This window comes from Octodon degus, unplaced genomic scaffold (assembly GCF_000260255.1).
Source record: "Octodon degus isolate 3935 unplaced genomic scaffold, OctDeg1.0 scaffold00199, whole genome shotgun sequence".
NCBI lineage: Eukaryota > Metazoa > Chordata > Mammalia > Rodentia > Octodontidae > Octodon > Octodon degus.
The window spans coordinates 1,556,573-1,580,788 of NW_004524775.1; the positions used below are offsets into that span (position 1 = coordinate 1,556,573).

The window sequence follows — 24,216 nt, forward strand, 5'->3', positions numbered from 1 at the left end:
GGGTCCGAGCCCGCGGGCGCCGGGTTGGGCGCGCCGGGAGGAGCGGCGTCCCGCGCACCTGTCCGGGCTCCCTGGGGCGCACGGGGCACCCCGCCCGCGCCGAGAACAGGGGACCTGACCTCAGCGGGCTCCTCTCCTGACACTTTCAGGAGCCGGTGGTTTGAAGCGGGGTTTGAAATCAGGAATATAGGCTAGTGGCTGTATTTGTATTTTCTTACCAGTCTTTTATCTACACCCTAGAAGTTACACACGCACGCACACGCACACTGATCAATATGTCTATGGAATCTGTCCCTGAAAATTCCTAGGACCCAGGAATCCTGATTTCCTAGCGGCCCCGTTGAGAACAGACCAGCAAATAGCACCTGCCGGAGGCTGTGGAGCGGCCTGGGGAAGGCCAACTTCGTCCTTCCTCTCTGAAAGGACTCTGCCCCCAGGTCCTGCCCCCCCCCCAAACGACCAGCCTCTTCACACAAGAACGGTTGCACGTCTCCCCCTACAAGGCAAGCTCGTTAACATGGCTATTAAATCTTCTGCCTGGGAGCTAGGCAGGGTGGTACACATCTGTGATCTCAGGACTTTGGGAAGCTTCAGAAAAGGATCAACGTTCAAGTCCTCCTGGATAACTGACCCAGACTGTCACAAGATAGAGGAGCTGGTGGAGCTCTGTGGCTTGTTTGCGCAGTACCCCCCCCCCCATTTTGCCTGGTTCTTGATGTCACCCTTAAATACCCTTAACCTCCCTCCAGATGGCAACAAGCTAATCAGGGCTTCGAAAGCCTCCAGGAGGGGTGAAAAGGGCTCAGGAGGACCAAAGGGTAGGAAGGGTTAAAACCTGTTGCTCTAAACACCGTGGGGCTACCTGGGATGTTTAATTCTGTCCTTCTTGCGGGAGCTTGTGGGCTGCCCTGGACTCTGCAGGGCAGATTTATTTCCTCCTGACTTTCAGTACCCAGGGCCCAAAGCTCAGCTCACACCTGTTCTCAACACACTGCTAGGTTCCTGAGTCTGAGGATTCCAGAATTAGAGAGCATCCCCACGGGCAAGAAGCCCTGCTGCTGGTGGGAGGTCTTTGTTTGCGTTTATATTTGTGAAACATGGAGGAGCTGAGAGGACAAGGTGATAAATGCTAGCACATGTGACAGGACCGTCAGCTCTTACCCTGTTGGACACAAGTGCTTAACTTAAGGAAGAAAGCCCTGGGCCTCCCTTTCAAGCCACTCGTCCTTTCTGAGTTGATAGTGTGAAAGCAAATTGTACTGGTGACTCATGGACAGCTCTGAATGAGGCAGGGCACTGCGCCTCGAAGCCAGGGTTCCTTCCCGTGTGACGGGGAGCTGGTAGAAAGACGGAAACGGGTGTTTTGAGGTTGCCTGAGCCTGAGTAGCACTGTGTAGAGGCAGGCAGAACCAGGCACAATGTCTAGGCGTGGAGTCACGTCCATGTGAACTTTCTCTCACTGCTGACCATGTGGAGGAACCAGCAGTGTAGGGCAAGGTAATTGACTAGGTAGGTCTGTAGTTAATGACGCTCTCGAAGGCTGCACAGTGGGAAGATGTCTGCGTATCTCACTGGACATGGTCAGGTTGTGATCAGCTTTGTGGGATTTCCCGAGTGCACACGGAATCTCCCTTAGCAGAGGCAGATGTGCTGATTTTAATGCATGCTCTATCCAGGGTCTCAGCTGTGGTAATCGCAGTCATATACCACGTGAAAAAAATGGAGGCATTATAGTAATTGGATTGCTATGTCTTTCTCCTTTGGATAACTCTTTGTTCTTTGAACGGGCTTTAGAGAAGTGTGAAGTCATCCGATGCTCTGCTTTGTCTTTCAGAACTGTCACTCATCCGGAGAGGGCTCTCACTTCCATTCTGGAATGTGTTTTGGTCGGGAAAAGCCTTGGCAAAGGCGCTGACAGTTAGGGCTGTGGGCGAGTTGCTGTGGTTGGAGGGCAAGTGAAGGCTTCCCATCCAACGCCCAGTGAGATGCAGCAAGTCACACTTGGACATTCATGATGGATTAAAGATGCCCGGCTGCTTTCTGAGATTTATTAGCGCCTTTTAATGTTTAAAATACGTCAGACTTTTATCTCTTTTTGGAGGAAGAAAGGCGTAGGGCATGGAAATAGTGTCAGAGCATTGAGCAGTTGTTTGATAATGACAATACATCATTGATTTATTTTTAAGGAAGAGCTCATTGCAGAAATGGTGCCTAGGAAGCAACAGTACAACTAACAGAAAGCTCCCAGGATTGTATGTAGCCCACTTAGGATTTAAGAACAAAGAAAAACTCAGTTTTATGCATCCTCCTTTGGTTCCCCAGGGGAGACTTCGCTTTCCTCACAGGAAGGAGCTTCCTGTGGGGCTGGTGTCAGGCTCTACAGTGTAAGGCTTCGGCTGCATCTTCATACTGTGGAGGGAAGCCCGGGGCTTGCAGCTGAGGGGCAGGAGCGTCTCAGCCTGCTCTGCCCGTGATGTACCCTGCTCAGCGCTCAGCTACAGAGTTGGGGCCCAGGAGCGCCTCCGGAAGGGGTCACAGAACCCCTTCCACATGTTCCCTATCTCTGTTCTTCCCCCTTCTTCCTTGGCAACTCGGAAGCAGCTTATGCAATTTCAGGAAAATACTCACCACTAGAGGGAGAATTAGACTCATTATAATAGTACCTGTCATTGAACAGCTCAAAGTAATTTTTAGAACCTCAGGCTGTTCCTCTGGAGGATGGTGAGGAGTTGGGGAGCGTGCTCACTCTGTGCCCCTGTGACTGCTGGGGCTAGGGAAGGTCACAGAGCCTGGGGACCGTGGGCTGGCCTTGCAGCAAGGGGTGAGGTGAGGGTCAAGGAGGGCCAGAGAGGGGAAGAGGAGGAGGGACGTTCTGAAGGAAGGGAGAGAGGGTGGGAGGGAGGGAGAGAAACTGCTGGAGGGAGAGAGGTGAGAGAAGGAGAAGAAGAGGGAGAGGATGGGGGCCCTGAGGGTGCTGAAGCGTGAGGCTGAGCTGGTAAGCACTGTTGAGCACTGGTTGAAAAGATGCAGACGTTACAGATACGGTATTGTGTCTTTCTCCTTTGAGAAAGTCCTTGCTGTTTGAATGTTTTTTACACAAGTGTGAAATAATCCGATTCCTAGTTTCATCTTGCAAAACTGTGACTCATTCTGACAGATGGCCCGAGGCTGTCATACCCCCACCCAGGGAACCCCCATTCTTTCTACACCCCACCCAGGGAACCCCCATTCTTTCTGTGGCTCCCAGCACATTTGCCCAGTCCTGTGTTCATCGTTTGGTCCCCAGTCGTTCATTAAGAGGCTTCAAGCCCCTGCATTTTTTACTGTTAGAAGACAGCAGTACTAACACTCCCGGTGCTGCCCCGGCTCACGTATTTTAGAGCAACATCTAGCATTCTGTTATTTGTACAAATTCAGTCATATAGATCATGCTTTCAGCATATCACTTATTGAATGTGTGTCCCACATGTTATGTATAAGTGTCTGGTGAGTGTTCGGTGTGAATAAAAATCCCCAGGGATTTGTAGTCTCTGTGGGTGATTCATGTGACATCCTAGGCAAGACGTAGTCAAGAAGTAGAATTACAGCTGCATGGTAGCCTGGGAAGAAGTCCTTCTGCAGGGCATGTCCTGGACACTCACTGTGAAGCCTTATGTACGTGTCACAGCCAGGCCTTCATGTCTTCATGAATGTGCAGATTCAGCCAACTATGGAATGGAAAACTGGAAACAATTGCGCTGAACATTTTCAGACATTTTTTTCTCATCTTTATTCTCTAGGTAGTATTGTATGGTGACTATTTATGTAGCACTTACAGTGTACCTTGTACCAGTCATCTAAAGGTGGTTTAATGAGTCCATAAAGGTTATAGGTGAGTTACTAGGTCACTTCATATGACTGGCTTGAGCATCCTTGGGTTTTGGTACCCAAGAAGTGGAAGTGGATTGTGGAGCCGTCCATAGCAAAGAAGGAAAGACAACTGTATATTCATCCAGATTTAGGTCGTCTGACCAGTGCTGTAGACTATGTTACGGCTTGTCCAAACTTGTAAATTTTATGTATATATTATATGACGTATGTATATATGAATACACGATACAAACATAGTTCTGAAGATTTAAATGAAGTAGCTGGGTTGAAATTTAAAATGCTTGTAAGTCTTACTAATTTCATGTTCATTGTGTATCATTTAGAGAATCCCGAAGATTATCTTTAGAAAACATAAGTCCCAGAGCACAGGTCTGCTGATGGGGCCTGGTATTTTCGTTGCTCTCTGAGACCTTGGATATGAATGAGCTCGTTTGCATTCACATCCAATAGTGCAGCTTTTATTCTTTTTTCTTTCTTCCTTGAAGAAAACTCTCAAGTCCTGCACACTGACACCTTAGAATGGAGGTGTTTGTTTTGTGGCTTTCTGGCCCAGTTAATGGTGAGCCGTGTGCAGGTAGGTTCTTCCTCCAGACAGGAGGGCTGAGGGCGAGCCGGCTCCCTCCCCGTAACACCGGCCTTTCATCCCCAGCCTGCCCACTGATGCATGCCTGTCAGGGGGTATCGACAGCTCTGTATTCAGCAGTGCACGACACAGTTTCCGAGACCCAAGCACTCATTTGGAGCTGCTGGTTAGAAACCCAGACTGTAGGGGTCAGCGAGATGGCTCAGTGGAATAAGTGTTTCCTTGGCAAGCACAAGGGCCTGAGTTTGATCCCCAGTTCCACACACACACAAAAGAAAGAAAGAAAGAAGCCCAAACTGTAGTTTGAGGCTGCTTTGGAGCATAGTGAGACCCTGTCTCAAAAACAAACAACCCCCACCCAAATCTAAAGAGCTATGTTAAAGGTATACTAGAAAGGCTTTTTTTTTTTTTTTTTGAAATGTGATGCACTTTTAAAAAAAAAATTTTAAAGAATATACAATAGAGATATAAAGAAAACCTATTATCATGCTAGTGTGAGAACTTGAAAGAGTAATGAAAATTTAAAAGATACAATGGATATTGTGAAAGGGAAAGAAATTGTCCAATGGGAAGGAAAAACTGGGATTAGAAGGGCTTTCATTCTTAATGGCTACATTAGCCTGCAACAGGTGAATCCTGTTGTGTTGACCGAGGCCAGTGAAACTGCCCCAGGGCCCCATCACACTGAGCCCTTCACTGTTGTCCCAGATGAGTGCTGGCCGGCAGGCACCCTCAGGACAACCGCAGGTTGGTCTCCACCCCCAGACTCCAGTCTTCAGGAGGAGCCATCATCCCAGGGAGTTGGTTCTGCAGACTCGGCTCCTGCCATCAGGAGAATGAGGTTTGTCCCCCAGAGAGGAGCAGCAGGGGACAGAAAGCCATGGCCGACAGGGGGAGGCAAGTGCCCGACCTGGGCGGCTTCCAGGTATGTCTCAGAAGGCTCCCTCCCTGCCGGCTGACCTGTCATGCTGTCCATGGCACAGGGCCCTCCCTGCAGCTTAACTTGCATAGGGAACAGTCTGTGACGTTTCCTGGAAACGTGCCGTGTTTGCAGCACCTGCCTTCTTCCTGTCCGCCTCTTCCTGGGTGCTTCATTTTAGTTTCACATTTTAGGTACAACATGTGGATTTGTACTTAGGGTCACGGGACTTTCTGCTCATTCCAGTGGTCCTTGGGGAGGGACACCCTGAGGGCGTGGCATCTCCAGGGCCCCTCTCTTCACTTACGTGTCTTTCTGTGCCATAACTACAGGTCCAGAAAGGTGGAAGAGGATGAGTACGAGGATTCTTCATCAAACCAAAAGTGGGTCTTGGCTCCAAAATCTCAGGACACCGATGTGACTCTTATTCTCAACAAGTTGCTGAGAGAGTATGATAAAAAGCTGCGGCCAGATATTGGAAGTGAGTACAGTCTGTCATTCCTGTAGAAAATCTATTATGATGACGTTATTTTTGAAGCATTTATTTTTAAATAATTACAAATTGAGAAATTCTTGCAAAGATAACATGTCTTAGGCTCATCCCACAACCCACGGCTGAGTGTCGTAGTGAAGCCAGAGGTTGCCATTGGTGTGTGTGTATGTGTTTGAGTGTGTGCGCTTCTATCATGTTCTGTCGCAGGTAAGTCTCTACAATAACAGCAGTGAGATCCTCGGCTAGTTCAGGAGCACAGAGATCCCCTGCCATTGTCTTACGGTCATATCTAGTTCTTTTCCCCAAGTTTCTAACATTGGCCACCAGTTTGCTTCCTACGGCTGTATTTTTTGCCATGTTGAGACTAGTATGTGTAGAACCACCCACTTCGGAGACTGATGTTGTTTCCCTGAGCCAGGGACTCCGAGCCCCACGGAAGCTGCTGCCCGTGTCGGTTGCGGATGTCTCTTGGAGAGCAGCCTGTGCACGCACGTGCAGCGTGGTGCCTCACTCAGCTATTGAGGGACATTCCTGTTGTTTCCACTTTTGTCTGTACAAATAGACAGTGAATGATGATATTCACTTCTATATGGATTTTTTTATGCCAGCATAAAATTTGTTCTCTAGGATATATGCCCAGGCTAGAATTGTTTTTTCAAAGTTTCTTTCAAGTTCTTTTTTGTAAATATAAATTAACTTGCCCATGCCCTGGTTATGGTAAATAAACTACATGGTAAATGTACTGTGATAAAAAAATTAACTTTTCAAATGGAGGCTATTAATGGGGTGATGTTTTGATAGGTGTGGATATCATATAATGTTTAAAACAAAGTGAAATCACCTTTGTCCTCATTTATTATTTCTTTGTGGTAAAAATACTCAAAATCCTTTCTTCTAAACTGGGCATGGTGGTGCATGCCTATCATCCTAGCCCTCGAGAGGCTGAGGCAGGAGGCTTGCTGCGAGCTCCTGTGGTCAGTCTGGGCTACACAGAATGACCATGTGTCAAAAATAAAATCCTTTCTTGTAAGTCCAAAACGTATGGCGGATTAGTCTTACTGCTCCCCATCCTACCCTAGCCCTGCGCTCGCCAGCCCCATTTCTTTTCTTTCCCCTACTCCCCATCTCCATTCTGCTCTCTGTTTTTTTTCAGGGAATGGCTGGACTGTTTTCTAAGTGCCTGTAACATTTTCTGTTTGCGGCCAGCAATGTCTGAGAACTCAGTTCCCTCTGTTCTCACCAGCTGTTGATATAGTCATTATTTTTTTCTGTTAGAAACTGTAATAGGAAAATGCTTAGTAGGCTACCAGCCCATTCCATCTTAATTTGTGTTCCCAGTTGTTAGTACCAGAGACTGCTCTTTATTGCTGGTCATCTGTGTGTCTTGTCATGGAAACTTCCCTTTGTGCAATTTGCTCTCATACGTGGTGAATTGCTTAGTTTGTCTTACTTCATATTTTTACTGCTCAGTATTAAGAATTCTGTCTCACTGTAAGTGAGTCTTTCTCAGATCCCAAGCTTCTCATTTCATTCTCTCAAAGAGAATTTTCACAGGGGAAGTTTTAGTACTCAGGAAAACCAGTTATTTATTTTCCTTTTATGGAGAATGGTTTCGGAGTAATCTGTAAGAACTTTTCAAGGCATTCTAATTTCTGAGGATTTTCTTCTATGAATTTATAACTTTGTTTTACATTTGAAGTCACTATGTTTAAGTTAATTTTATATAAAATCAAGGCAGGAGTATTGTGATCTATTATCCCTTCCTCTATCTCCAGTTGTGTCACAGATTATTGAAGAGATAAACTCTCCTATTGAATTATATTTATTGAGCTTTCAAAAATTCATTTTCTTGGCTAGTGGGGGGTGCTCTGGATTCTCTATCTTATTTGTCTGTGTCTGTCACTGTCAGCACTTCATTCGATTGCTGCAGGTCTATAGCGAGCCTTGAAATTGGATGGAGTAATTGACCTTCCTTATTCTTCTTAACTTTTATGCTGATTTGTTTTCATACATAAATTTTAGGCAAATGTTGTCTGTATCAAAAAGAAGAATGTCTTAGCCAGGTATGGTGGCATTTGTCTGTAATCTTAGGATTTGGGAAGCTCAGATAGGAGGATTGCCTAGAGTTCAAGCTCAACCTAGACTATATTGTGAGTTTCAGACCAGCCTGGATCACACAATGAGACCTTGTCCCACAAAATGCATAAAGTAAGTAAGCAAGGCAGAAAGCAAGCAATCAAGAAAGAAAATCTGGGGCTGGGGAGATGGCTCAGTGGAATAAGTGCTTCCCTGGCAAGTGCAAGGGCCTGAGTTCAATCCCTGTTCCGGAAAAAAAAAAAAAAAAATCTTATGAGGCCATTGATGGGAATGTTGTTATTACTATATATCTGTTTGGATAGAATTGGACAAGTCTACTATGTTGAAACTTATTATGTCCAATCCATGGACATGCTGTGTTTCCCATATACTTAGAGATCTTCTTTAGTGTCTTATATAAGTGATTTCTAGAGGTTGACATTTGAATTCTGAAAATATTTTGTTGGATTGATTCTGTTATTGTTTGTGTCTAGCCTCATGTAGTCATGGGGTGGATTTGTAGACTTTGTGGTTAATTCATCATTCAGTGCTGGGATTATGGGTGTATTGCTGGGATTATGGGTGTGAATATTGCTGGGATTATGGGTGTGAGGGTTGCTGGGATTATAGGTGTGTGTACTGCACCCAGCCTGGGGCAGACAGCCTGAAGGCAGCATAAGGGAGATAGACTTGCTCTCTGCAACCCTGGTTGCCACTGCTCCTCCCATTAGCTCGTCCTGTTTTGCTGTATTCTGTTACCATGAACTGCTGCCCTCTTCCATGAGCCACTCCGCCTTCGCATCAGCTGATTATGGACTGAAACCTCCACTAACTGTGAGCTAAATAAACTTCCCTTCCTTAACTTTGGGTGTCAGGTATTTTGTCCCAGCAGCAAGAGAAAAGTAACTGAGATAGACGCCAAAAGTATTTTATTTTTTTTTACATCATTTAAATGATACTGCATTTTTAAGCGTTATTTTTCTTATGTTCGGTGCTATTCTACAGAGACAGAATTGACTGTTATGTGGTGATGTGTCTTTTGACTTGTTCAAATTTCAGTAGTTTTAGAAGGTTTTTTTTTTTTTCTAGTAAGTTTCTTCAGCTTTTCTGTGTATACCAGCATGCCACATATAAGAAAGGGGCTGTATTTCTTCTCTTCCAGGCTGTAGTGTTTTCTTTTCTTTCCTGGAGCATGGCTGGAACTTTGAGCCCTCTGATGAGCAGCAGTGTTGTGAGTGGATAGCTCTGCTTTTTTTTAGGTCTAGGGGCAACATGTTCTGTATTCCCCCATAAGGATGATGTGAGCTGAAGGTGTTCTGTATGTTCTTATCCTTGTGGAAAGCTTCCTTTAATTCCTGGCTTTCCAAGAGACTTTTTAAAATCACCTATGAGTCCTGAATTTGACCTACTATTTTATTGCATTGTTTGATATAGTCATGGAATGTTTCATCTTTTGCTTAATATGGTTGATTCATTTTCCAATATTGAACCACTGTTTTGTCCCTGGGATTAATTCTACTTGGTCATGTCAGTTGGTATGTCTTTTTATAAAATTCTCTTTTATGTATTGCTGAATTCACTTTGCTAAAACTTGTTTTTTTTTTAAATGTCTGTACTTGCGGGCCATTGGTCTAACATTTTCTTTTTCTTTCTTTGCTTTTCTTTTTTCACTCTTTTTGGCTTTGGTGGTAGGTAGCACCAATGTCATACGGTGAGTGGGGAAGTGCTCCTTCATCTTTTGTGGAATGGAACTTGGATTGCGTAAGCCTTGGTGTTATTTCTCCAAATGTTTGGTAAGCTTCTTCCATGGTACCTTCTGGGCCAGCACTTTTCTCTTAGGGGGAGTTTTTTAAATTACAGATTCCTTAGTTTAATGAATATAAGTGTACTCAAATGATGCATTTCATATTGAATAAATTGTGATGGTTTTTCAAATAATTTTTCTGTTTCTTTCATGTGGCCACGTTTGTGCGTGCAGGGCTGTAGTGGCCCCTACAACCTTTGGAGCAGATGCAGGGCTGGTGGGGACTTCCTTGACTCACAGCTGGCGCTGGCACTTGGGGATCTTCTTTTTCCTTTGTTAGTCTAGTTAGAGGTTTGTTACTCTGATCTTCTCAGAACACTAGCTTTCTGCTTCATTATTATTCTCAATTGATTTTTGGGTATCAGTTCTTTGATACTTTGATATCTTTCTTTTCTTCTTCCTTTTCTCTGCTTGGTTTTATTTTGGGTTTCTTCCTGCAGTAGAATTTAGATTCTTGATTTGAGACTATTTTTATGTAAGCATTTGGTGCTCTAAATTGTCATCTCAGCACATTTTGACTTTATCCCACAAATTCTGATATGTTGTGCTTATATTTTCATTTAGTTAAATATATTTTTTAATTTCCCTTGACATTTTTGTCATTAACCCTTGGATTATTGGGAAGTATATTTTTAGTTTGTAAATGATTGGGAATTTTCTTTTTCCTGCTTTGATTTCTAATTTCATGACACTGTGATGCAAGAATATCAGTTCAGTTCTTCCAGTTTGTTAATGTTTGATTCATAGCCCAGGAGCCTGTCAAGTTTGAGAAATGGGATTTTTAAATAATGTCTGTGCTGGTGCTGTTGGGTAGATTAGAGCCTCTCATTTGACAGTATGGTTGAGGTCCTCTGTGTCCTCGGTTATTTTTTTGCCTAGTTTTTTGTTGTTGTCCCTAAGGGATTAACAATGGTTTGATTGAGAATAGGTTTGACCTTAGATAGAGCGGTGTGCCTGCCTAAGAGAGGTGGCACATGCAGCTGTTGTACAGTCTGCACTGTACCCATGGGATTGGCAGGAGGACATGAGGGCTGTGGCAGCTGCAGTTCTGTCCTTAGGTTGCCCCCAGGGGGTGGTTTGCTTCTTTTCCATTGAGCTCTGCTTCATGTGCAGCCCAGCAGCTTGCCTGCCGTCACTCTGTCTTACCCACACCATTTCTCCAAGTTTCCAAGCCCAAGATGCCAACTTACCTGTAGAAGAATGTAGAACTACTCTGGTTCCAGGAGGCTGAAAGTTTCAAAATCCTTGTGGTTAGAGGGAGATTTTTTATTTTTTATTTTTTGTATTTTAGGGAAGCATCTACAGGGTGTTCAGGGTCTCTCTGCATAGATTGGACTCACAGTGATCCACCTGTTTATAGCCTCCCAAGAGCTGGGATTAGAGGCATGCGCCAACATGCCCAGTCTCAAGTGCCATCTCAGCGCTCCCTGGGGGTGGGGCTGGCATGGCAGGCCAGGGGATTGAATCCCTGACCCTTGCGCCTGCTTGCAGGTGCTCTAATCCACTGAGCTATTTGGCCGGCCCAAGAGGAACTTTATTGGTGCATGTCTAGTGCACAGATGGAGAGATTATGTCATATTTCTATGCCTCAGTGCAGTGAACAGAGGAACAACATTGCTCTTTAGCTTCTTTCGTACTTTATGTATTCTGTAGGGACAGATTTAAATTACCATGGCCCAAGGTTCATAAATTCGGTTGTGTTCCATAATTAGGTGACTTTCTTCAGTATGAGGAGTTTGACTCAGTGAAAATAATAACCAGAAATTGATTTTGCTTGTGAGCAAATTTGGTCCTGTTGGTACTTTGCATAGCAAGGCTAAGATGCAGGGAAGCATCCTCCTTCAGGGGGTCATCACATGGTCCTCTGTTCTGGGAAAGTGGACACAGTAGACGTTGCGTGCAGCCAGCTCAAACTCACATGCTCTGCCCAACAGTGTGTTAGAAAGTGCAAGGCGAGTGTGTTAAGAGTCAGAACAAAACCCTCACCCATGCAGACGTGCAGCAGCACACTTGGAGTGTGATATGCCAGGATTCTGTCATGTGCAGCAAGCAGCATGGACTTAGTTTTGCAGTTGTCCCCTCCTTATTCACAGGGAAAATATTCCAGGGCGCCGTGGGTGCCCGGAACTGTGTGTAGTGCTAAACTTTGAATCTTCTGCACATTTTCTCCCACATGGGTGCCTACAGTGATGAAGTTTGTGTATAAAGACACAGAGATCGAGAGTAATAACAATAATAAAATGCAATTACAGCAAAATATTGTAATAAACTTAATGTAGATGTGTTCACCTATTTTTGCACAGTGACTGACCACAGGTAACTGCAACTGTGGAAGGCGAGACATTGGTTTTGAAGGGAGGTCTGTATTTTTCCATTGTGTACTTAAAGAACTGTGCATTTTCCAAATAAAACAGCACACACACATGCTAAGCACGCATGTTTCTTTTCAAGTGGGAAGCTCTTCTAAGCATCCTGTCACTTAGTCCTCTTAAGTCATTGTCTCACAGGAGAAGAGCTCTGTGCTCTCTCAGTGAAGATTTTTTTAAAACATTAAGTAAAAGCCATGACTTTCACATTCCACCCTGGATGTTGCCATGATTCTTTAGGCGGCTCGAGATGCCTGTTACTGCCTTATTTAGATGCAAGAGCTTGACTGGCAGAATCCAGCAACTCTCTGGTACTCAATTAGAGAATAGTAACTGTCTAAGAATAGCAACCTGGGAAAAGATACTGAATTAGACACTGTTTTCTTTCATAGCTCAGAAAGGCTCTAATTTAAAGATGAATTTGCCAGAAAAACCTTCATTCTTCAGGAAAATCTAACCTACTTCCAAATCATTTTGGATGCTGTATCAGTCAGGGCTACCTGAGAAACCCGTTTAATGCAAGATGTACAAATATATAAGAATTTTCAAGATTGGCCTACAGTGGCCACCCACAGTCGGGTGTGGAAAAGCGCAGAAGGGCTCTCTGCAGCGGAGTCCTAAAGGATCCCGTGAAGGCCTGGAACGTGGGCCAGTGTCCCGCCTGCGCTGATATCTGCAGGTCGAAGGGTCTGTGCTGGCGACTGTAGAGCCTCCACAGGAAGCCAGGGCCAATGTCCAAGGTGAAGGCAAAGACTGGAGCTCCTCAGTGAGGTGAAGCAGGCCTTCCTGTTTCGTTTCCCTTCATGCCATTCTGGCAGCAGTCCCCCCTAGGGCAGGCCTGGGACACCAGAACTGTGCTGAGCCAACTGAGTGGGAGTTTCTTGCGCAGGTTGACACAGTCAGTTACCTGTCAAGGATCCCGTTGAGGGATAGTGATGGCAAGTTTCCGTAAGGTGCAGCGCGTGGCTTTGCCGCGAGCTCATCGCAGTTGCTGGTTTGTCTTCTCACGGCCGTCTGACTTCCCCCAGCTAGTCACCCAGCGCATCCTGAGTGTTCTTTCTGCATCAGGCCTGACCTGGCCCCTGGTAGAGCTGGCGAGCAGCACTTGGGGTTCGTGGGTGGTGAGGGACGGGAGATGAGCTCCAGGTGGCGCTTGAGAGTAGGTGTTGGAAATCCCACTGGAGCAATTTGAAGCTATTAATGTGAAATCCAGGAAAATTCTGTTTGGCTTCTGGGATAAAGTCGTAGCCCCTTGGGGTGTCACAAAGAGGCAAGCCATTGCGTCGGCCTGGCCTGTTCTGAGCTTTCTTCCACACCCGTGAGTGGCATCCCGGCTCTCTTGGTGTGTGGTCACTGAGCCCTTTTCTCCCGTGTCTGCAGTGAGCTCTCCTGCACCTTTCCAAGGTTAGACGTGACCTTCCCGGAGGATGCTTCCTGCACGACCTGCCCTTCCCTCCCTCGCACCAGAGGGAGTCCTCCGTGTCTCCCCTGAGTTTTCTCCACACCAGCTTTTTCTGCTTTAAAGCGGGACTAGAAAATTCTGAGAGATCACCTTGGATAGGGTGTGACCACAGCCGTGACGTGGCCGCCACTGTGTCAGCACCCCTGGACTCCCGATGCGTGCGCGTGTGCTGCAGTCTTCTGACACACGCAGCCCAACCACAGCCAAGACCCGACATCCGAGAATACGTGACACGTCTCACCGCTGTTGCTGTCAACAATGCAAGCCAGAGACAAAAATTTAAGGTTTCTCGAAAGCATGTGAGTGAGGATATTCAGTCGTGCGTACCGTTTTGCATAACTGTGTCTTTTCATCTGAGCAACAGAGTTGATGATAAAAGTAGATAATGTATCAATCACTGCTAGCAAGCTATTCTTGTTTTGAAAATCTGTAACGTATGTTTTGTTATATTGCTCTGTTTCTGTCTTTGCTTTTGTTTTCCTTGCTCTTGCTTTTACTCTTCAAAAGAAAAGAAAATTATAATTAACAGTGAGTGGATGGAATTGCACTGACTTGCCCCTGTTATGTGGACGTGACGTGTCTGAGTGGAGCCCACTAGTTCTCATATTATGTGCTGTGATGGTTACATTCTAAAACCCGAGTCTGCTTCCTTAGCTGTTACCTCTCTGAATTTCTAAGTCGTGGATGTTTGTCCTTTAGTTCTTTCCTGTAACTCTGCATTGCGTTAAGGAGTGCTGAAGCCTTGCCCTCTACTGGTTCAGCATTGTGCTGGATGTCATTTGTCTCAGGTCTTGGGAGAAAGGAAAGGTCAGAGGAGGATGAACTTTTAAATAAGAGTCACAGAAATGAAGAGAAAGGGCCTAGTGCTTTTCTCCACAATAAGTATTTCAAGAAATTTGAACTACTCAACTGAATATAGATTACTAAGCTAAGGAATTACTAAGGAATTACAGGTTCCTTCCTTGTTATCTTCAAAGTCTGTGTACATGACCATGTTGAGAAAATACAAAGTTATGCCATGACTTCTAAAGGAGTGTAGATAACTCTGATGATGTGGGTGGTGCGCTGATTGATTCATTTAATTCGGGAAGAGATCTGAAGAATCGTCTCTTGGATGTGTCCAGGGCACAGTGCCTGGTGCTCTGCTTTCCCCTCCTTGGGTTTCTGTGCCTGGTCTTTCCCAGGGGAGGGTTAGTGAGGCTAACTGGGTCCTGCTTTCTCTGCACGCATGCTTGCTTGGGTATGTTGGGTCCTGCTCCTCCTCCTCCGCTACTGCATGGGGTCAGTCAGTGGATGGTGTGGTGTCTGCTCTCAGCCGCCATTCACTCCAGCAATTTTTGGGTTTGAGCCGCTCTGTGTGCCCCAGGCCACTGGTGTTTCCTCCATGCTGTGCAGCCTGTGAGTTTGTGAGGTGTCTCTCTTGCTTCAGAGGCCCACCTGTCCAGTTCCCCTGGGCTGTGGCAGTGGTCAGGCTGATTCATACCCCTGACTACCTTGGCAGACAGGAGAAGTAAATGCTGTTGGCAGTAGGCAGCAGAGTGGGCTTTGAGCAGTCCTCTGGACTTTCTGCCAGTGCTTTTAGTCCCAGCGTCCACAGAAAACCATATGAGATTGTCCTGGCTTTTCACCTTAGCGGATGGGACTGAAAAGACAAACGGTGAAACGTTTCTAAGAAACAGAAGTAGCAGGAACGTTACCTGGGCAACCAACAAAAGCTGATGTGGCCTCGCTGGTGGGGACATTTCCTGCTATGGGGACCACCTTCACCTTCCTAGTGTCTCAGTTACTTTCCCCTTATGGCTGGAACAAAGTACCCAATGCCCAGAATGAAGGAAGGAAAGGTTTACTTAGCTCACAGTTAGTGGAGGTTTCAGCCCATAGTTGGCTGGCTCTGAGGCAGAGTGCACACGGTGGCAAAGGGTCAGCCCATCTCTGCTTTAACCTCTCAGGGAGTCTCTCGACTTCTCCGCTCTCTGTATGAGGCTATCTCTTGTGGCCAACTAGTTACCCCAGAAACCTTGAAATATAGTCGTTCTTCACTTCTTATTCCTAGAATAGCTCAGTCTTAATTCAGATCTTTCCCAAATGACTCCTGAGTAACCATCCCAAGTATGATGCAGCCATTTTTTTTAATACAGGGTCTCGCTACGCAGCTCAAACTGGTAGCGATCCTCTTACCTCAGCCTCCGCAGTGCTGGGATTCCAGGTGTGTGCCACCATGCCTTGTTTCACTGGCCGATACAGCATGTGGTGCCAGGGATTGAACTCGGGACACTGCACTTGCCAGGCAGGCACTTAGACTGCCTAGCAGCCCTTTGAGGCCACTTCTGAGTATAGCTGTTTGGGGCTCTACGTGCCCTGTTTACTACTAAGTGAGTTCTGTCCCTAAACTTGAAAATTTGATGTTATGATTTTGGTAAGTAGAGTTTTTGTACCTTTTATGCTGTCTTCCAGCATTTCTTCAACTCCTAAAGCTCTTTGGTTAGTTTTCTTTGAGTCAGCTCGCAGCTCTTGGGTCGTTTCAGTGCGCTCTTGCTCCTGAGGTGCTCCTCGGCAGAGTGTGTGCCGCCTGTGCCAGCACTCTCTTCTGGGTCTGACACTCTCCTCCCGTCGGCCGTTTTTGCCCAGCACGGTTCCAGCCAGCTTTCGTGTCCTGGAGTGCTGTTTGATACCTTTTCATGGTGACAAGTTCTTCAGTGAAGTGGCCGTTCAGGTCTTGCGTCATCTTGGTTGGTCCACCCGTCCTTCCTTGGCATGCAGGGTTTAAACTCCTGCCTGCTGTGTCAGTGAGTGTCCCCATCTGCTGCACGCCGTTGTCGCTGGGCTTGCCGCGCACCTTAGTGACCTGTGTGCTGTGCTGCTTCGATCCAATCACGCAGTTCAGCTATTTGGTTTTTCCAAGAATTTTTGGAGGCAGACAATTTTATTGCCTTGTTTCTTCCCGCTCTCGCTCTCGCCCTCGCTCTGCAAGTCCATGCTGAGGGCTGAGGATCAGTGCGAGCAAGGGACTCTTGCTGTCACAGGTGCCTCTTCACTAAATGTCCGTTTCCAAATGATGTGATACTGGTTTTTGGTGCGGCTTCTATCTGGGTGTCTCCCCGCAGCCTCGGGGGCTCATGGGCGGGCTTTGGGGGTGACTGGATCGTGCGTGTGTGATCCTGGCTGGGGTGATCGCTGACTGGCTTAGCAGAGTGCTGGGAGCGGAGGGTGGCCTCCCTGAAGAGGGAAGCCCCGCCCTGGGTGTGGCGACACCAGCCGAGAGGCTACAGCCTGGATGAAGCAAAAGGGAAGGAAAGAAGGAGGCCCACCGCCTCCTGGGTGCCAGGCCCTCGGCCATGCTGCCAGGTCTCGAGACCAGCTGACAGCAGGCTGAGTCTTGTATCCACCGTGAGGCAAAACAAGCTTCTCCTCCTTTAAATTGTGCGTGTCGGGTGTTGTGTCAGCAATTAGGAAGTGAAGTAACCAAGAGGGCGTTGGCTGCGTCTGGCGGTCACACGACTCTGCAGCCTGCTCGTGGCAAGTCAGATCTGCCCCCCCCCCCCGTGCCCCAAGGAGAGAACCCACCCCAGTTGTGTCCGCCTTTACAGAGCCAGCCGCACGTCGACCAGGTGCTTCAAGACTTGTTTTAACGATTTCACTCTTTTTCAGAGACCCATATGAAGTGTGGTGCGTTACAGCTGACGGGGAGGTGGGATGTGTAGGGAGGAGCAAAGACAAGGGAGGAAGTAGATTGTAAGAGGACATGGGAGAAGAGACGACGAAAGGAAGCAAAGGGGTTGAGCTTTGCTGACAGAATTTCTATAGCCGCTATCGAGGACTTTTGGAGGAGACAGTTGAGAGGATACTTGTGGGCGTTGTAGAAGGGACACAGAGGGAGGGAAGTGTCATCGGAGACTAGAGGGAGAAGGGGGAGTTTGCACCTGTGAGGAGGTCGGAACCTGCCAACGTGCCGATGGTAAGCTTGTGCCCGATCCTCTGCCCAGCGAGTTACCCTGACTTGCTCATGAATGGCACTGTTAGATTAACACATGTATCTATATGTATTGTCTAATTTATAGATAATATACAATCTATGTATTATCTAATTTATAGATAATGTATAACCTGTGTTACCTAATTATAGATAGATCTAACTTGTAGATAACATATATTAGATATGTATTAGATATTAAGAGAAAAAGGAAAGAGTGTGCACTCCTCGCCTGCTTCAGGGGTGCAGCGCGGGCTCTTCCCTCCACTTGAGGGGGTGTTCACCAGCTCTGGGGAACCACGGCGCGCTGCTTCCCTTTCTGACTCTTGCCCTGGACTTGGTCTGCCCGGTGCCTTCGGGGCCATCTGTATCTGCCGTCCTGTTGCCGAGTCCCTGTCCTGCTGGGGCTTCCACTGCACTGTGTCTGTGCCTCCCCTCGTTAGCCATCCGAGGTGCAGGCTCCAGCCCTCAGCATGGCACGGAGAAGGTCAGGTGAGCAGTGAAGCTGTGGCCACCGAGGCAGCTCGGGGTCCACAGCCTGCCCCGCTCAGACCACACGAAGATGTCCACAGAGCTCTTGTCCTCGGGCCTTGGGGCTGGGCGGGGCTCCTTGCTCTCCAGGGCCGTGGATGCACATCCAGTAGGCGGGGTAGGAGGGCCTCCTGCCACTCCAGGTCCTGTTCCCGAATGTGGAAGGGAGAGAGGGCACAGCTGGGCACTGGCCTCGAGGCTCTCACTTTCGGTAGATCAGGAGTGAGTTCTGTTGCAGGTGATATGAGGAAAGAGCCCTCACAGACATGAGTTAAACTATGATTAAAGGGTTTTTTTTCAATACAGAAAGGATCTCACTATACAGGAACTTGAGATCCTCCTGCCTCAGCATCCTGAGCAGCTGGGAATACAGGCCCACCCTGTTTTAAATTTTCTTAGTGAAGACAGAAACATATATTTTTATGAGGTTCTGTGTAATGTGTTCATATGTGCACACACTCTACAATGTACAAATCACAGAAAGCCTCCTCAGATGTTTATATTTCTTTGTGGGAAGAAACATTCAAAAGTCTTCAGTGAAATTTTCTGAAACGTGTAGTCTGTTATTTTATCTCCCGATGTATAACAGCATGCCAGGAAGCAGTTCGAAGTGTAACTCAGTGCCCACTGCTCCACTGTCCCCATCCCTGCCTGCTGCCCTTTCTGGACGCTGGTGACCAATCCCTTGTTCTCATCTTCTGAGGTCAGCATTCACATGCACTATAAAGCATGCATGAGTGAGGTATGACTTTAAAGCTTTTCTCTTTCTGTGGCTCTTCGGTGACTTTCAGTAGAAAACGTCCATGTTTGTGTTGCTGCAGTGCTGTAGGGTGGATGCCCCAGACTGCAGGTCCCAGGCATGGTGCATGCAAGTGGCCGGGATTGTGGTGGCAAGCAGGCAGCCTCTGCATGCCTCCCTGCGCTGGTCCTGGTGTCTGTGAGTGGAGAAGTTCTACCCTAAGGGTGTAAAGCTCCAGTTGAGACACTGCTTAGATTTTGCTTGGTGTTGTGGTACAAATGATCAAATATAATGTGCATGCACTGCACATATAACCAAACGTACATGTAAGCAAATTATTAGATGGCATGACTGATAATGAGTCCGGACTCCTGTCCCTCCTCCTGCTTGCTTCCCTGTTTTAAGGACTGACGTCCACGTTGGAAGTGGAACACTGGCTATCTTGGGTCCTTTGGCTCAGGGCACACTTGCGGCTCACGGTCTGGTGCTTCTGGATTGTTTGTGATGGCTGGGTGATTTCTGTCTGTCTCAGTCGCTTGCTTTGTCACTGGGACAAAATATCTGACACCCATAGCTCAGTGGAAAATGCTTGATTTGGCTAACAGGTTTAGAAGATTCAGTCTATAATCTACTGAATCCAAGGCAGGAAGGGCCTGGTGGGAGGTCCTGGCCACAGACAGCTGTTCACCCCAGCAGAGAGAAAGGGAGGAGCTGGGCACAGAGATGCCCCCTTCCGGTAAGAGCTGCATGGACCCCTGTCCTCACATGGGGCCCCACCTCTAGCAGCACATTTGGCTCTGAACTTTCCAGTGGACTGATCCACGCAGGAGTGCAGCACCCTGTGTGGCTTGTGTTTAGGTTTCCCTGCAGAGCCTTACGCAGTCCTAGGACCTTTCTAGGAGGTGGCAAAATCTAGAGAGTGCAGTGCTGGCCCTGAGGGTGCTGGGGGATGAGGGTGGGGCTTGCTGCTGCAGGCCACTAATCCCAGCAGTCTGGAGGAGACAGAAGTGGCAGAAGAGGCTTGCCTTCCCCTTTTTGCTTGATTGCTTTTGCTGTCTTCTGCATAAACTGTTGCCCCTGTGCCAGCCCACCCTGCCTTGGTGCCAGCTGATTAGGGACTGAGCCCTCCACACGCTGAGCTGAATGAACCTTTCCTCCCTTAACTTTGGCTGTTGGGGATTTTCTCCCAGCAGCAAGGAAAGTAAACAAGACTCCCCACCAATCATCTTGTGAAGCCCAACCTTTGAACACAGGAGTCCTTTGGGAGGATGGTCTAGATCTAAACCCCAGCACTACCAGTTCCATGTAGCCTTTCTTTTCTTAGTTCTCCTCAAGTAAGCCTGCAGAGTGTAGGCTTAGCCTGCATGCCAAGCCTGGCAGGCAGACCAGTGAGCTGTCTCTATCCAGCAATTACAGTAGATCCAGAAAATAATTCAAATGTATTCATGTTACTCTCAGAACAGGAGTAGGAGGAGAGGAAACAGACATTCTTAATTGCTGTGCTTCAAGTCAAACTCATTACTTTAGAGGTAGTTAACCAATTCTCCCACAAAGTTAATTCAAATGCGGGAGGCAGGTAGAGAACAAATTCTGTGGAGAAATTCTGTCTCTTCTAAAAAACTGATTAGACATCCAGGGGCCTCAGAACTAAGAACGGAGAGCCACACTTGTGGGCAGGTGACCACGCCCCTCATGTCCTCGCCTGAACAGGGAAGATCCCTTGTCCCCCAAGCCCATGGGGTCTTGCCGTGGTCTTCATCCATGCTGAGTCCTGTGTGAGACAGGCTGTAGTGGAGCCACGCAGCAGGCCAGGGCCTTGAGAACTTTTCCTTACAAGGAATGTGTGAGGAGGTTTCATTGCACAAGAGATCTGTAACTATATCTATCCTAACTATCTTGTATACACATATTTTTTTTTCACTACAAAACAGTCCTTTATTTATATCCCCTTTTTTTTGTTTTGGTTTGTTAGAGATGGGTGTTGCATTGCAGTTAAAGAAGCTGTATTTGGAGAAGTCTTTAAAGGCCCTTTTCATACTTGATGCTGGTCCAATGATTGTAGGTGCTTGAATTCAGCAAAATAGCCCAATATAGAGCAATAGTCCATGACAGTAGTGGGTTATCAGCACATTTAGCAGTTGTCCGAAGTTGTTGACTTGAGCTTTTACAGCTCAGCATATTAATGTAGCTTTACTTTTTATACCTCGTGGTTATACTTTTCTAAGAAAGGTTTGTACTAATCTTGTTTAGATAAGATATCATGTCTACATCATGTCCACTGACTAATAGGAAGACAACAATATGCAATGTATTAATTATTATAACTGTCCTACTAAGCTGTTTTGAAACTATTTCGTTGTTGTTTTATCTTTTTTTCTCATTACAATGAATAAAAACATTTAAAAAAGATATCTACAACTGTATCTGTGTCTTATCTGTACCTATCTTGGTAAATCACTGAAATCACATGACCATAAGTATAATCTAGGGACTTAGAATAGCAAATGATTGCTTTCTTACATTTATTTCTTACTACTCCGGAAACTAAGGACAGTGGCTGAGTGTACACCAGAGTGTTATGGGGAGAAAGGACCCAGCCTCGATAATAAGGCTTTCCACCAGTTACCAGAAGAGTTACTCAGAAAACCCGTAGGGCGCGTTCTAAGCCTGCCTGCCAGCCCTGCTGTAAATGACACACACAGCTAGGAACTCCAGCCCCCAGTGAGGGGGTGGCACATCAGGAGCCTTCCTGCCACCCACCCCAGACCACACTGTGGTGGCTTCTGCTCATGTGGCTCCTGTGAGCTGGATGAAGGTCCGCAGCTGCTCCACCGTCGCAAATTCTTTGTCCTCTGCTGAGATTTTGCCCAGCTGTCTGCTCTTCATCAGTGTGTAGTTAGCACCTGGGCAGACAGTATCATCTAGACACTCGATGCAGCGTCAGGCTGCACATACGGGTCAGGTGTTAATTACTTAAGAGGGACCAATTGTTCTGGTAAGTATCTAAGTGGGACTATTGCAGGTAGCAGCATTGGAGTTTCCTAGAGTGCTGTGACTGGGATGGACTCTCAAGGAGATTTGCTACAGCAGTCCACAAATGCGGCACTGCGTCACAATGGCCTGGTAGCTTTTTTTTTTCCTTCTTCTTTTAAAATTTTTTTTTATTATAATTTTATTTTTTTGATGAGTAAAGACAAAAGCAAAAACAAAGATCAAAAAAAAAAAAAGACAGAAACAGGATAACATACAACAATTACATATGTTATAGACTTTCAAAACAAGAATAGCTAACAATGGTTGATATATTATCTATTTTTATCATGAAATCTGTTGTTCAGATTAACAGATATAATTGTGAAAGATTGGGCATATGATTGAGTGTTACCACTTCTTTCAAGAAATCTTAAATTTTTGTTCTTGTCTCTTTTTCTTTTATTACTTTAAAAATATTTTAAAGTGAGTAATTGATATGACATTAGAAGACCAAGATGACAGGAATTCAAGCATGGGTTTTGTATTACACATTGCTGTGCTCTGTGTGTAGTTGCTTGGCTCACAGATATTAGCATACAGAATTAGTCAAGGTGAAAATTACACACGTTAACTGCCGTATCCAAAAAATGATGAAAATTCTGAGTACGGTCACTTCAGCCATGTTGTACAGACACTTGCACGGTTTTGCCCCCTATCACATTTCCTGTCCTTTCTTCTTTCTTTCCTCTTCATTGTTTAATACTTAAGTTCCATTTATTTCCATTTTACTGTATCTGTCATGGCTTTCAGGCTTTATGTCTTTTGAGTTCTTACACTAAGGAGACAATACGATATTTACATATGTAGGTCTGATTTATTTCGCTTATGAGTATAAGCTCTAGTTGCATCTACTTACTTATCAAGGCTTTGAGTTTGTCTTTCTTTATAGCTTAGTCATACTCCATTGTATAAAAATACCACATCGTCCTCATCCATTCCTTAAGTGGTGGGAATTTTGGCTGTTTCCAAGATTTGGCTATCACAAACATTGGTGCTATATATCACTATGGTACGATGTTTTCAGTTCTTTTGGGAAAATACCCAGAAGGGCAATAGCTAGATTGAATAGGATTTCCAGTTCTAGTTTTTTGAGGAGTCTCCACACTGATTTCTATAGTGGTTGTACCAGTCTACATTCCCACCAGCAATGGAGAAGGGTTCCTTTTTCCCCTGCATCCTCTCCAGCATTTGTTATCAGTTGATTTCTTTATGATAGCCTTCTTTCTGAGGTGAGATAGTATCTCAGTGGTATTCTGATGTGCATTTCTTGAATGGCCAGAAATGTGGAGCATTTTTTCAGATGTTTATTTGCCTCTGGCATTTCTTCCTGAGAAGTGTGTATTCATCTCAGATGCCTGTTTTTGGATTGAGTCTTTAAATTTTGGGGCTCTATTTTTTTTCAATTCTTTATATATTCTAGATAGAGGACCTTTGTCTGAGTGATTATTGGTTAAGATGTTTTCTAAATTTGTGGGTTGTCTTTTTGTGGTGTTGGTGATTTCCTTTGAGGTGGTTAAACTTCTCAAGCAGAGGCAGTCCCAAATGTTGGTTCTTTGAAGTATTTCCCATGCAGTTTGATTTCTGTTCATGAACTATTTGCCTACCCCTATGTCTTCAAGATTTCCACCTACTTTCTCTCCCAGTAGATTTAGTATTTCTGTTTTAATGTTTAGATCTTTAATTAATTTTGACTTTAGTGCATGGTGATAGACCTAGGTCTAGTTTTAGTTTTTGGCATGTGGAGAGCCAGTTTTTCCAGCACCATTTGTTAAAGAGGCTGTCTTTATTACAGTAAACATGTTTGGCCCCTTTGTGAAAGAAAAGATGGCTGAGTGTGTTTGTAGTTGTATCTGAATCTTCTAATCTATTCTGTTGATCCTGGGCTCTGCTTTTTTACCAGTACCCTGCTGATTTTATTACAGTAGTTTTGTAGTACAATTTCAAGTCAGGGATTGTAATGCATCCTGCCTTACCTTTGTTGCCCAGGATTGCCTTTGCTATTGTAGGTCTTTTCTGATTCCAAATAAATTTTAGGAATGTATTTTCTAAATATATACAGACTTCAAATAGGTCTGTATATACCTCACAGACCTATTTTCTCTAGGTCTGTGAGGTATGTTCATGGTATTTTGATAGGGAATGCATTAAATCTGTGTAACAATTTTGGGAGTATGGCCATTTTTACAATGTTGATTTTCCTATACGGGGGCAAGGAATATCTTTCCATTTTCTTTCTTTTTTTAAAGATGTGTTTAGTATAGAGTCTCCAGGGTCTCATTACATAGAGTAGACTCATAATGGGTCACCTGTTTTTAGACTCCCAAGTGCTGGGATTACAGGCACGTGCCACCATGCCCAGTCTCAGTCGCC

General features: G+C 45.8%; 1 protein-coding gene across 1 annotated transcript in view; it reads left to right on the top strand.

Moving 5' to 3' along the window:
• Gabrg3 (gamma-aminobutyric acid type A receptor gamma3 subunit) overlaps positions 1–24,216 on the top strand; it is a 646,975-nt gene that overhangs the window by 18,869 nt on the left and 603,890 nt on the right. Inside the window, exon 2 of the mRNA XM_012517635.2 lies at positions 5,705–5,853. Coding sequence (XP_012373089.1) covers positions 5,705–5,853 — 149 coding nt within the window. The remainder of the gene's footprint in view (positions 1–5,704; positions 5,854–24,216) is intronic.